Here is a 13,130-nt window from a genome sequence, read left to right on the forward strand (position 1 = left end):
GATAAAAAGCGGTAAAGGGCCCCTTTAACGAACACGGAACGTAAAGCGCAAACGTCAAATGCAGCAATATCTCCAGCAGAGAGGCCCCTAAACTCGGGGTCCGGCTAAGTGTATGATGGTGATCGTACACGTACTGTTCCAAGTGACTGGTGGCATCATTTGTAGCTTGCGTATGCTACTGCACGCAATTAGCGTGACGGGGTGCACTTTTCCGCTTCCCAATCCACGAAGCGCTGTCCAGACGGCAGATGGAGAGAAGGTAGGCGACAGTAACGACATCGGACAGTGGCGCCGTCTGGCCTGATACATTGGCGTCGGGTCGGGTGTCGGCCCTGTTTATGGACCGCGTTCGTCGGGTCAATCAATAAGACGCGCTCCGCGCGCGCGCGGTTTCGAAGCTTGTGTGTGTGTGTGTGTGTGTGTGTGTGTGTGTGTGTGTGTGTGTGTTCGCGGCGCGCTCTCCGCTTTTCCTTTCTGCTTTGTGCTCTGTCCGCTGATATACTCATGTTTTGCGGTACGGCGGCGGGAGTGCGAGTCGATCACTGCCGCGGCACCCCCTAACGATCGTTCCGCCCCCTTGCGGAAGCGATTGTATTAATACGTGCCATTCATCCATTAGCCCTGTTTATTTATTTATTTTTTTTTCAATCAATTCCAGCCGTTGTCCACAGAATAATAGTCGGAAAGAAAAACGTACTTCCTCATTGATCAGGTCTATAGCAGCGATATTTGTGGCTTTATGAGGCCCCACAATGTCCAGTCAATAAAGCTTTTGTGGCATTGCTCTTATACAAACAAGATGCTGATTTGAGGTTGCTTTCAGTGTAGCCATGATTACTTTTGCTGTCCATTTTGCACTTTATCTCCCCCGTGCAGTGAGTTCTTTTCGTTGTCTTCAGAAGCTTTCTTACCTATGCAGCTGGCTTTTCCATGCTGCAGTCAGTCAAACATGTCTACCTCCTTTCTTCATTATCTCGTATGACTTCAGTATATGTTAGCTCTCTACTTCATGTAGAAAAATTACAAAGGCAGTGTTGCTTAGAAGTCGAGTCTCATGCAAACAATCTTTGCGAAATCAAGTGTCGACTTTGCAGAAGTAGAGACGGGATTGCCTTCCCAATTTTACCCTGTGGTCTAAAGGCTGGTTTATTGTTAGGCTGGATTTATATCTTTCATTCTAGCATGACGCAACCTTGTTGCTTCTAATTTGGATAAAATAGCCTGGTAACTATATCATAATCATCATTATCATCCTAATTTATGTCCATTGCCGGACGAATGTCCTTTGCCAGTGATCTCAAATAACCCTATGCCTTCAGATTTCCTTATCTCATCGCACTGCGTAGCTAGTTTTTTGTTGACCTCAACTGCATTTCTCATCCCTTGGCACCCATTTTATTACTGTAATAGGCCACTGGTTATTTGCTTTATGCATTGCATGGCCGTAACTAATATAATATTAAACATCCAACATATTGCTAAACAAAATGGATTGTAAGCTTCAATCAGCACTGCCAAATCTTGCAGCAAACAAGCCTTGAGTATATGTATTTAACACAAGCAGGCCAAATGTTTCCGCACATTGCCCTAGAACACATCTGAGAAATCTTGTTGGGATTGCTGATGGCATTGTCAAAATTTGCCGCACTTGTGCATTGGATGCGACATTGATATTAAAAATATAATGTGTGATTTATGTACGCATGATATTGCAAGCACTGTGAAAAAACTATGACATTATGTTCTACATCCATATTAATTATCACCTAAGTGTTAATTATAATGGTAGACATGTCAAAGGTGATGTAACCACAGAAACGATGCCATCAAGACGCCAAGCACATAGCATGCCAACTTGTGTTCTGCAGACGCTCTTGTGACCATAGAAATGATGCCATCAACATGCTGAGCAGGCTTGCCAACTACAGTGTACCAACTTTTGATACGTAACGCCAATGCCCTGCTGCTATCGGCTACTGCAGTTCTATATCATGGAAGAGTGAAGTGTGACATTTAGAACCCCCGAAAATTTGAGTCACATTTCTCTTATATTTTGACTTTCCTTGACTGATGACTTTGCTTTACGATCATTATCATAATTCCTTTTGCTCTTACTTCTTTGACATGCTTACTTTGAATAGATCGAGAGCGAATGCGGTGGCCCTAAGGTGTTGCAGAGCCCTTTAAATAAAATTGATGCCGGGCAGGTAGCTGTCTTGTTTGGTACCTGTAGCCTGCAGTTATTTGTGACTGCTTCGTGGGCAATGTAGCCATTAACACTTGTGCACACGTTTGCACGTAACGGATATAAAATTGTCACTGTTTGGGTCAGTCATTTTCATTGCCTCTTTCCTTCCTTACCAGGACTTGGTGGACGATCACTGGCAACTTTGGCAACATCCTGCCCATCGACTGGTCCAAGTCTTACGCCAGGAAACTGCAGCTGCCAGCGCTCAACCTCAATGAACGAGCGGTGAGACACTTAACATCATTCATTGCAGCAGCAAAGCAAATGCCATATTTCCTGGACTGCTGTCCATGTGCATGTCTAAAAATTTATTTCAAGTGGTGTCTCTCCTCCTTCATCAATGATGGAAATAAAGTTCAAGTTCAAGTGTACTAATCTGGATATGGACTGTGCATCATTCAGTTTTCTAAAGCACCCCTAAGAAAAAGAAAAGGCTTGACTGTGCCTGCAACATTTTACAGCACTAAACCACATGGCAAAAATGACTTTATACTGGTGGAACTTATATGATGGAACTTTCTGAATACTGGCTGCAGACGATCAACAAACTTTTTTTCTGTTATATTTTTTTCTGCCGGCTATGGTCAGGAAAATATGATACTCTTGATGACGAAGCAAATGGCTTTATGTAGACTACACGTTCATGGAGCCTTCGAGGTTTACAGGTGAATGGCTTTTTAGTGAAAACAGTCTTCACTATCAACTTATTTGTGATCAGTTCCCTGCCACCATTTTTTTTATGTGCGTGACTTGACACTTGCTTTTAGTCCCACTGAGCCCGCCCTTTGTGCTATAGGCATGCTACTTCTGTTACAGTTTGTGCACAACCTATTCAGTTTATATTTCTTAGTGGAGCTATGGGATCTACACTATTTATCACTTGGACATGATCAGGGCAGCTAACGAACATTTGTTAAAAATCTAGTATCTGAAAGCCGAAATTCTTTGAAACTTCCAAATCAGCATGCTGAATTGAAATGAAACATGGCAGGAACAACAAGAAAGACATCTTGTGTAGTAACAAGTATTAACAGCAATGTAAAATTAACTGCACTGTAATAAAAATATTTTAGGGAAAAGAAACAGCTCTTTTGAATGAGACAAAAGGAGGCGACAAACACGAGTGCTGGTCAGTTGCCTCTTTTCCCATTCCAACGCACTGTTTCTTTGCCAAAATATGTACTACTAAATGACCCAAGTCGTATTAACAAGAAGTACTCTTGATGACAAGGCAAATAGTTTTGTATTGACAAGACGTTCACAGAGTATCTGGGTTGTGCATGTGTTTCTTTAGATACAAACACTTAGGCAATGAGTGAATATATAATTAATTAATTTAAAATTGCATGAACAGGGGGCATTATTGCTGACAACACAAAAATGGTGTTGTGCATTCTATATGTTCAGGAAGCATATGGGTTGTGCAGCTGGCTCTTTAGGTGCTAACACTTAGGCTTGGCAAAGAAAACTTGTTAAAACAGCCCTTAAATTTTTGTTGTAACCTAGATGTGAATGGTTCTGTGTAAACGAACATGACCTGGTTTAGGCTTAGGCTTGGCAAAACTTTGGCTTAGTGAAGAAATATTACCGCTAAAATGGCTCCCATATTAATGGTGACTCGTGACCGAGTGGCAAATGGTTCTATGTGAAAAATCGCGACCTGGTTGTGTGTTGTAGAAATCAGAGCGTCTGGATGGGGGACTTGACAATGGCTCGGACGACGAAGAAGAACTGGCCAAGGACCTGGACCTTCACGCGCTCATCCTCTCCAGTCTACAGCAGGAGCCTATCTTCACAGCCGAGCAGGTGCTTGAGGAGATTGACGAGATCATGCAGGTAGGGAGGGAATCAATGGTGTGAACACTTGACAGAACATCTCTTTTTACAAAAAGAGCAAAAAGCTATAGATGAACAAAACTCGTTAAACTGATGACCACCGCACTAATTTCTCAGTACACTCGGTTGTCACTCTCTCTCTCTCATCTGTCAATCCTGGCATCCTTATTTCCCTCACTGCCAATGAAAGGATTTGCATTCACAAATCCTTTCGTACTTTGAGACGTTAAACCCTGTAATGACCAAACACTGTTCCAATCAAGAAAAATTAGATTTACTTGTATGCCTTCATTACTGACTATCAAGAGTACACTTGTGAAAAAGAGAAGTGAAATTGTATGTGAGTCAAAGATTAATTAGTGTAGTAATTAATTCATTAGTAATTTGCTGAACTATGTGCAAGTGAAAACTCGCTCCAGCATATTTGAATTTTCGAGGCATCAAAACAGCACACCATACATGATACCTTAATATTGGACATTACAGGGTTAAAGTCTATCAATCATTAAACTTTTGTCAGAAGTGACATAATAGCAACCCAAAAGCTGTCACCATTATTCTTTGCTTCAAAGTAATGGCATTGATGACTACAATGACTGATTTTTAATACGTTTAAGATGTTGTAGGAAGTCAGAACATGTTTTCAAGTTGATTCCTCAGCTTTTGGCTCTGGCTCCTCTTTTCTAGAAAAGGAAATAAAACTGAATTAAAATCAGCTGAATTCAGACATCTCTCTGCATACTTATACCTCTGTAATGTATGAAATTGAGTCTTTCATAGGAAGCTTTCAGATAATTTTCGCTGTAGCATTCATTCAAATATGCAAATTTCAGAATATGCAAATATGCAAATAATCAGAAAGTGGTTTTGGCACGTAGAACCCCATAATTTTTTTTAGATGCTTTGGAGAAGGACATTCCATTTGTTTTCAGCTATTTTTAGACTGGATGTGCCTCTATGTTGCACTTGTTTTGAAAGCACCATCTATGTGCTTGCCCTAAGTGGTCAATTAAAATTAAGAACGATGCAACGAGCCATGGAAAGAAGAATGATGGGTGTAACATTAAGACTAAGAAGAGAGCAGATTGGGGGGTGAGGGAACAAACGCGAGTTAATGACATCTTAGTTGAAATCAAGAAAAATAAATGGGAGGGGGGCATGGGCAGGGCATGTAATGAGGAGGGAAGATAGCTGATGGTCATTAAGGGTTACGGATTGGATTGCAAGAGAAGGGAAGCATAGCAGGGGGCGGCAGCAAGTTAGGTGGGCGGATGAGATTAAGAAGTCTGCAGGGACAGCATGGCCACAATTAGCACATGACCGGGGTAGTTGGAGAAGTATGGGAGGGGCCTTTGCCCTGCAGTGGGTGTAGCCAGGCTGATGATGATGATGATGATGATGATGATGATGATGATGACGACGACGACGACGACGACGGCGGCGATGATTATGAAAGTGTTCTGGTCCAAGGTAATATTTGATATTACTATCACTATTACTCGGAAGACATTATTGAGAGTACAGAAAAGTCGTGAAGCTGTCACTGCCATTTATTGTTAATCAAGTGCCATCGAATGTAAAGAGTATTGGTAGTGTGTCTCTGTTTAGACTTTGCAGTGATTATATGGCTTGATGTTGAATTATATTTTAAATGCCTGCTTCAATGTGGTGGCTTGTTGCATAGAACATTCAGTGCTTCTTGCCTGGCTATATTTTGAGGCTGTATAGCAGAGTGTTACACTGGAATGAGCTGGGGCACAATGTGAAGAGGGTTTCACAAAATACAAACCGAGCAAAAGATATGATTTCCCATTTTTGTTCATTTGATGCTGAACCTGTCCCATGAGATGAGGTAGTTTCGGTCCCCAGCTTCATATTAATCATGCGTGCTTGCTGTTACATTTCACTTAAGTCTGTCACTGGAATGTGGCACAAATCTTTTAAATGACACTAGCTTTATTCAAATTCTTTCATTGGCGGCCTGATGAGCGAACTTTCTCCTTGTGCGTGGGTTTTGTACACACAACTGGAGTTTGGCCTGAAGCTGAACTTTACGCTGGCACTTCAAAAAAAGAAAGATAAAAAGAAAAAGCTAAAGAATGTTGAGAAATAGTTGCTGACTTTGTATACCCCGCTATGTTTGCACTGTCTATGCCAAGAAACGATCCAAAAATAATCATCAGAAACAAAGTCTGCAAGCTCAGTCATCAGTAGCCAAGGTAAATATTTTCTCCTACTGAAGCTCCCTGTGTTTGTTTTTTGCTTTCCTCCTGCAGGAAAATGGCCCTTCAGAAGGGGTTCCGTCGCCTGACGGCTCCCCGGAGAAGACAGCCAACGATGCCCTGACGAAACATGCTATCTCATCACTCGTCTATGGGGAAAGTGAGTTGGCAGTCTGTTTTGTGTAGATAAATGGAACCCTAAAAACAAAGCATCCATTTATCACACTTTTGCTCTTGAAATAAGCACGAAGGAAACCCAAAGATGACTCCATTCTGAATGTTGTCAGATCTTTATGTTCATTGTGTAGATATAATTACTTAATAGTGACGGTCTGAAAAGACATTTTTTTAGGAAGTTTAAAAGAGATGATTGCTGACAAAGCTTCCAAAAACCGGCATAGTCAATATTGGCTAAGCCTTGAACGTTGAAATAACGCGGCTTTTTGGAGTAGTTTTCGAGCAGTGCTTTGCAAGCTGGAAAAGGCAGCACACGAACTATAAGCTTGACACCGATACCTCAAAATTCACAACTAATGCGCAAAATTAGCCAAAGTACTTCTTAATCAACTAGTATGTCAATGACTCGCACTCAAACATGATCCTGGGCCATGGTACGACCAATGCTGCACTCGTACGCACTTCCTACGGTGATGCAGAGCATTCTGTTCCTGGTGAATTTCTGCTGCTTGCTTATAGTACAGCCTTTGTACCTTGTTTTCTTTTAATAAAGTCTACATATATCATGTAGCTTATTCCATGCTTTCTTTGGAGTAATGGTGGCATCACACTAGGAGCCTTTTGCTGACTTTGTAGCCGCTGAATTGCACATGCTCCTACACATAGTTTCCTCACGTGATCACTGTCACTTTCTTGTTTCTTTCTGCACCCGCCGTGGTGGCATAGTAGCTATGGTGTTTCCCTGCTAATCCCGAGGTTGTGGGATCAAATCCCTTCCATGGTGGCCATATTTCAGTGGGGGCGAAATGAAAAACAGCCATGTATTGTGCATTGGGTGCACATTAAAGAGCCCCACATGGTCGAAGTTAAGCTGGAGTGCCCCACTGCGGCATGCCTCATGATCATATTGCAGTTTTGGCACGTAAAACCCCACAATTAAATAATTCTTTCTGCAGCAGACGTGATGCTGATGATCCCGACAACATTGTCCTAGCACAAGACAGGCATGCATGAAGCTGAGTGACTGACAGGACACGCAACAATGTTCAGCCTAAACAGTAAAGTGTGCCCAAAGTACCAGTTGTGATCCACTCAGTGCTAGCATGAAGCTTCAAAGGAAATTGTGTGTTTCCTGAGAAAGAAAGCTTTCCATTTCAAAAAGAAATTTGCCCTGCTCCAGGATCTGGACCTGACACCGATGCCTTTCTTAAGGAGTTCATTCTACCATTTGAGCTAACCAGGATGCTAGCAAATTGCAGAGTGAAGCCGAATCAATTTACAAATGCAAGCACAGAGACACTGAATTCAGCAAATCACTTTCGCATAAATTTTCGCTCTGAGTTGTCGGTTTAGTTTCCCTCTACAATTTGCTAGCCTTCAGGTCAGTTCAGATGGTAGAGAAACCACCCCAGAAAAGTGTTGGTTGTACGTTTGATCCCCATAACTGGACAAAATGTTAGGCTGCGAAGCCTTCTTTATCTGAAGGCCATATGGGTTTTGTTTGTATGTCTGTGCTAATAGTTAGTCGATGACAGCTTTCACCTTTTTTGAAACTTCTTCCATATTTCAGATTTTCACAGAGCTGATTTGTGAAGCAAAGCTTGCCATGGGAGCAGTGCCGACACGTTGGATGTCATTTTTGTTGGTGCTGTGCAGGGCTCAAGACGCTCTCGACGGCTGAGCTGAACGAGGTGCTGGTGGAGCTGGAGCGGCTGATCCGCGAGCACTCGGAGACGCTCATCCAGGAGCTGGCGCTGCGGGACGAGCTCGAGTTCGAGAAGGAACTCAAGAACACCTTCATCTCTCTGCTGCTCAGCGTGCAGACCAAGCGTCGGCACTTTCAGATCGACCGGCGCAAGGGGCGCCCGGCCAGCCATGGTGTGCCCGAACCCAAGGTGCGTGCTGTGCCGGTCTCCTTGCATTGGGATAAAGTGATGAGTAGAACGGTGAAGAATCCATTTGTATGAAATAAATGTCCACTGAACCAACATGGGGGGGGGGGGGAACAGCAGGGCCTAAGGAGCAGTTGAAAAGAAAACATTGGCAGTCAAACGGTTAAATCCACTCATGTTCAGATTACGATTTATTTTTCATATCTGCATTGCTTTTATGATTAACAGTCCTGTTGTGCACCCTCAGGCTTACGGAATTGAATTTCTGACCCTTTCCTTCTTCACTGCGCAGTATCTCACCACGGTGATCCCTTACAATGTTGACAAGGGCCCTCCAAACAATGCCTCCCTACAGATCCTCATCAAAAGTGAGTATCACACCAATGTTCATATCTGTCACACAAGCGACTGCATAAATAAGTTATTTCAATATTACAACCTAAGGTTATGTTCACAAAATGTGTAATTTTAATGAAGCTGCCTTGCTTCGCTTATCTCACTTCTTCACATGCTTCGTGTCACATAATTTTGTTTCTTTCTTCGTATATTCATTTCAAATGCGAAGCTTTCAAAGTTCATTGGGCAGGACTCAAGCATCTAGAAACATGCATGCAGAAACATATATGTACTGCACGGTGTAACGTTAAGAGGAACCCTTACCTCCAGAGCGCCTATCTAAATACAGTGGAATCTCGATAAACAGACATAGCTTAAACGAAACTGTCTCTTAAATGGAACACCATCCTCATGGTTGGTTGGTTTTGTATTCATGCAATTGTACTCAGCATTGTCTCTCACTAAATGGAAGTCCTGATAAACGGAACCAATTTCCTTGGTCCCTTGAGGTTCCACTTAAAGAGAGTTCGCTGTACATGGGAATGGAGAAATCATTTTCCTTGGCATCCACTGTGCGCCAAATGTGATGAGGTTTGTTGCATGCAAAAAAAAAGAATGAATATCTACTGACTGTACAGAGCAGACTTTTCACTAGGGATGTGAAACTCTTTATAAGAATTGGTGGAAATCACAGTATAGTATAAAAAAAACTGAAGCGTCAAGTTTGCAACTGTGTTACTTGGCAATAAATGATATCACAAATTCTGTGAGCTGTGCAGCTATTGAGACGTATAAACTGGGCAAGACTTACATACCCTATACCACTCTGAAATGTATACCAGTAATTAGTGAGTGGCACTCTTTTTGTGCCTTCATAAACATTGTAACAGTTTCACATAAGGTGTAAACTCGTATATCAAATGTGTCTGCTTGAGATGCTTTAACAGGTATAGTTTACAGAACTGCAATGTTCGTTTTTGGTGCTGAGTTATGGGTTTTGTAAACATGACCTTCAATTTTTTCCTGAAACATGCAGATTTTCGGCAGTATATATAAGAAGTGTGATGTCGTAAATCAAAATTCTGTTTCCTACAGTTGCTAGGGCTTGGCTTTCTCGCACAAATGCGACAAATTTCCTTAAAAACAGTCCAGCGGTGGTCTAATGAAAACATTTGTGCATTTTATGTGTATGTTTATGTAAAGAAATTAGGTTTAGCCTCGAGCGGAGGCTTGTGTTTAAAGGGAACATGAAGTTCGTATTTTGGGATCGATTACAGCTCAATTTTGGCTTAAGGGCCTCAGCAGTATTTTTTTTTGCTTTTGAGGTCTGCATAAAGTATGACATCAAGCGCCTTTTTCCTGCAAAGTTGATATATGTTAAATCTGAGTTCATTTAAATACTAATTGGGCATTCCCTTTAACAGTGAAGCATTACGGCATGTACCTGTGTGTACATGCATAAGTGTTTGCATCTTGTTTTTCTGTTGTCCAAGTTCAAAACTAAAGCAGCACAACAACAGTAATGGTGAAACACGAACTAGCCCTTGTTGAACCAGCGTTCATGCATTGTCTCCATTATGCCTTTCTTTTTCTGGTTTTGAAATTGTCGGACAATCCTCTCGCTGATATCATGTCTCACCAATGTGGTATCACCGTCATTAAGCTTCCCTGGCTCACACACATGCATCCAGACGTTCCTGAATACTGCTCTCATGACCCCACAGAATACTGTGGGGTCATGAATACTGCTGAATACTGCTCTCATGACCCCCCGTTAAATTTAAGTTGGCCCACCCCAAAACTTCAAGTTCACTCATGTCCAAATTTCACGGTCGATGTCCAAATTGCATGTTGGCCCACCCCTAAATTTAAGTTGGCCCACTTCCAAACTTCTGTTGGGCCACCCACAAATTTCATTTGGCCCACCCCCACATTTCAAGCCCAGTTGACCCACTCCCAACCCCAGATTTCAACTTGGCCTACTCCCCAAATTTCAATCGACCCATGTTCAAATTTCAAGTTGGCCCACCCCCACATTTAATTTGGCCTATGTCCAAATTTCAAGTTGGCCCACCCACAAATTTCAATTTGGCCCATCCCCAAATTTCAGGTTGGCTCACACCCAAATTGCAGTTGGTCCACCCCTACTATAAGCTTCCCCATGCATTTTCTAAAGAGCCCTATGTATCTCTATCGGTATTCTCAATTTAATTTTTCTTACTTTTAATGGTTTCTTCTCACTTAAAAGTTACCTATCATCTACATTTACACTGTCATAACACTTAAATGTCTTTGGAAATTACACATTTTTGTGCAGGTACAAGGCATAACACTTTTCGCGTGACAGGGCTGAGGAGCTTGCCAGAGAATGCTTACACGTTGAAACAAAAATGCGAATAGCAACAAAAGTGGCGCATATTTCGTTAAGCCGATCAAGTCGATTAGATGCCGATAGCCACATATATTGTGTTCGATACGCGGTGGCAGTCTTCATGCTGCTTCAACAGCCGTCAATCTAACCTGCATGCATGACCACGTGACCGATTGCATTATGAGCCACCTGTATAAACATAATGGCAGCAAGCATTAGAGAGTTTAGATTAGCACATGCAAGTGGCTTGTGTAGGCAAGAATTAGGTGCCACGGTATTGCGCATGTGCAGGCCCAGATGTAGAGGTCTCACAGCGGTTTGCGGTGAATTTTCGTCATGGCCACACTGCCTACGCCATTAGGCCTAATCAGCATCAACGGGCATCGCCGACTGAAGTTACGGTTTGGTGCCAAATTGATGTGGATCTATTTGCAGCAGCCGTGTCAGATTCGGAAAGCCAACAAACCACCTCACAAATGAAAGCGAGTGCACGGTATGGCAACAAAGTTGTCCATACGAGGAGGTGGGGTGAGCGAGCGTCGCACGAGCTTACCTGCAGATATCAGAATCTTTGACATGTGGTAAATCACTCCGAGCCTAACAGTGAAACGGTGCGGGTGTCGTGTGCTCTTAACTGTTGGCAAAGACTACATGCGGAGCAGTGATCAAGTCACGTGATGCACAGTCTTTTCATCCGTCATGCAAATTGGTCTCACGGTAACCCACCTGCTGTAAAGTTGGGATAACCTTTCTGTATTTTGGAGAAAAACTGGAAAGCAAAACTTTCTCCACAGTAAATAAATGATTGGTTCACTAGTAAACACAGGTCCACTGTTAAATTGAGAACTTCATTGGTATTCAGTGCAACAGAGTGTCACTAATTCATTAGTTTCAGAGAGAAAAAAGCACTTGATTCCGTTCAGCAGAAACTTTATTTATAAGTATTTTCCAGACCTTCATATAATGCACTAAAACTGAGCTGTATTCAATACTGGCATACTAATTTGGTGTTCCCTTTAGTAAGAGTAGACCATACTGTACATTTTGGTTTCTTGGTTTCTGTGCACCTTTGTTATTGACAGCTCTATGCATTCTTGTTTGCAATGCTAGGAGACACCCGAACGTGTGCAGCATCATATATTTTGCTCAAAATTTGTAAGCATTTATTTGTAAATTTTTTTTTGTGTTCAACATTTTATTCAATATTCGGCTTTGTTTCCTTCATTTCATTGGATATTAAATTCCAAATCTACTATTTGCGCACCGCTATTATTTAATGATATTGCAGTATTTTTCATTGGCATCTCTTCTTTGATCAAACTCGTTGAACAGAGTTTTTGGCTGTGAGTAACTTTCTCGGAATAGTTACCAGCTTTTTTTTTTACATTTTCAATCGCAGTTCTCCACGCCATCAATGATGACAGCCCCACAGTGCCGACACTCTTGACAGATTACATCCTGAAAGGTAGGTGGCCAACCATATTGATAAGAGCATTACTAAAGCTGACCAGCCAAGTTTGCTTTATCACAGCTATGAGTAGTTGTCATGTCCAGCAGTGTGTTTAAATTAAGTTGTCCATACATCATAACCCTTCAGCTATTGGGCCCAAGCTGTGAATTCTTTCTGAAAGATAGGGGAGGAGTCAAAATGCTCATAAGCTGGCAAATTGTGAGCAATATGCGCTCACAATTACAGCATGAGTGCATCAGTCATTTCTTCATATCCAAAGCGTGCGCACGGGGTGTACAAAACATGGCATGCTGTGTGGAAAGGTTAGTGGCACAGCATCTTATCATTTGCACTATTACAATTATCTTTGCTTGGACTTGTGCTGCCATGACGTGATGCGTTTATCATTTCATTATCTAGTTGCATTTATCCAGCATATGGTATGCTTTGTCTCTAGCCTTCGTAACCTTGCCTGCTACGTAAGAAACGGTTTGTGTCGGTCATTGTCGCCAATTAAAGGGTGTCACCAGTTGCGATTGCTGAGTGAGCTTATTTGGAAGCTGAGTACAGTGGCATGATTTACTGCATGTTTTACGTT

The 13,130-nt window shown here is 42.1% G+C and overlaps 1 protein-coding gene across 3 annotated transcripts in view; it reads left to right on the top strand.

Moving 5' to 3' along the window:
• Window positions 1–13,130, top strand: part of Unc-76 (fasciculation and elongation protein Unc-76) — a 51,718-nt gene that overhangs the window by 31,224 nt on the left and 7,364 nt on the right. For 2 of the 3 annotated variants that reach the window (XM_075674961.1, XM_075674959.1), the window contains exons 4-9: window positions 2,365–2,473; window positions 3,926–4,084; window positions 6,361–6,466; window positions 8,140–8,378; window positions 8,668–8,743; window positions 12,482–12,547. In XM_075674961.1, coding sequence (XP_075531076.1) covers window positions 2,365–2,473; window positions 3,926–4,084; window positions 6,361–6,466; window positions 8,140–8,378; window positions 8,668–8,743; window positions 12,482–12,547 — 755 coding nt within the window. The remainder of the gene's footprint in view (window positions 1–2,364; window positions 2,474–3,925; window positions 4,085–6,360; window positions 6,467–8,139; window positions 8,379–8,667; window positions 8,744–12,481; window positions 12,548–13,130) is intronic. The other variant, XM_075674960.1, reaches the window with a different exon arrangement.

This window comes from Dermacentor variabilis, chromosome 11, assembly GCF_050947875.1.
Source record: "Dermacentor variabilis isolate Ectoservices chromosome 11, ASM5094787v1, whole genome shotgun sequence".
Lineage (NCBI taxonomy): Eukaryota > Metazoa > Arthropoda > Arachnida > Ixodida > Ixodidae > Dermacentor > Dermacentor variabilis.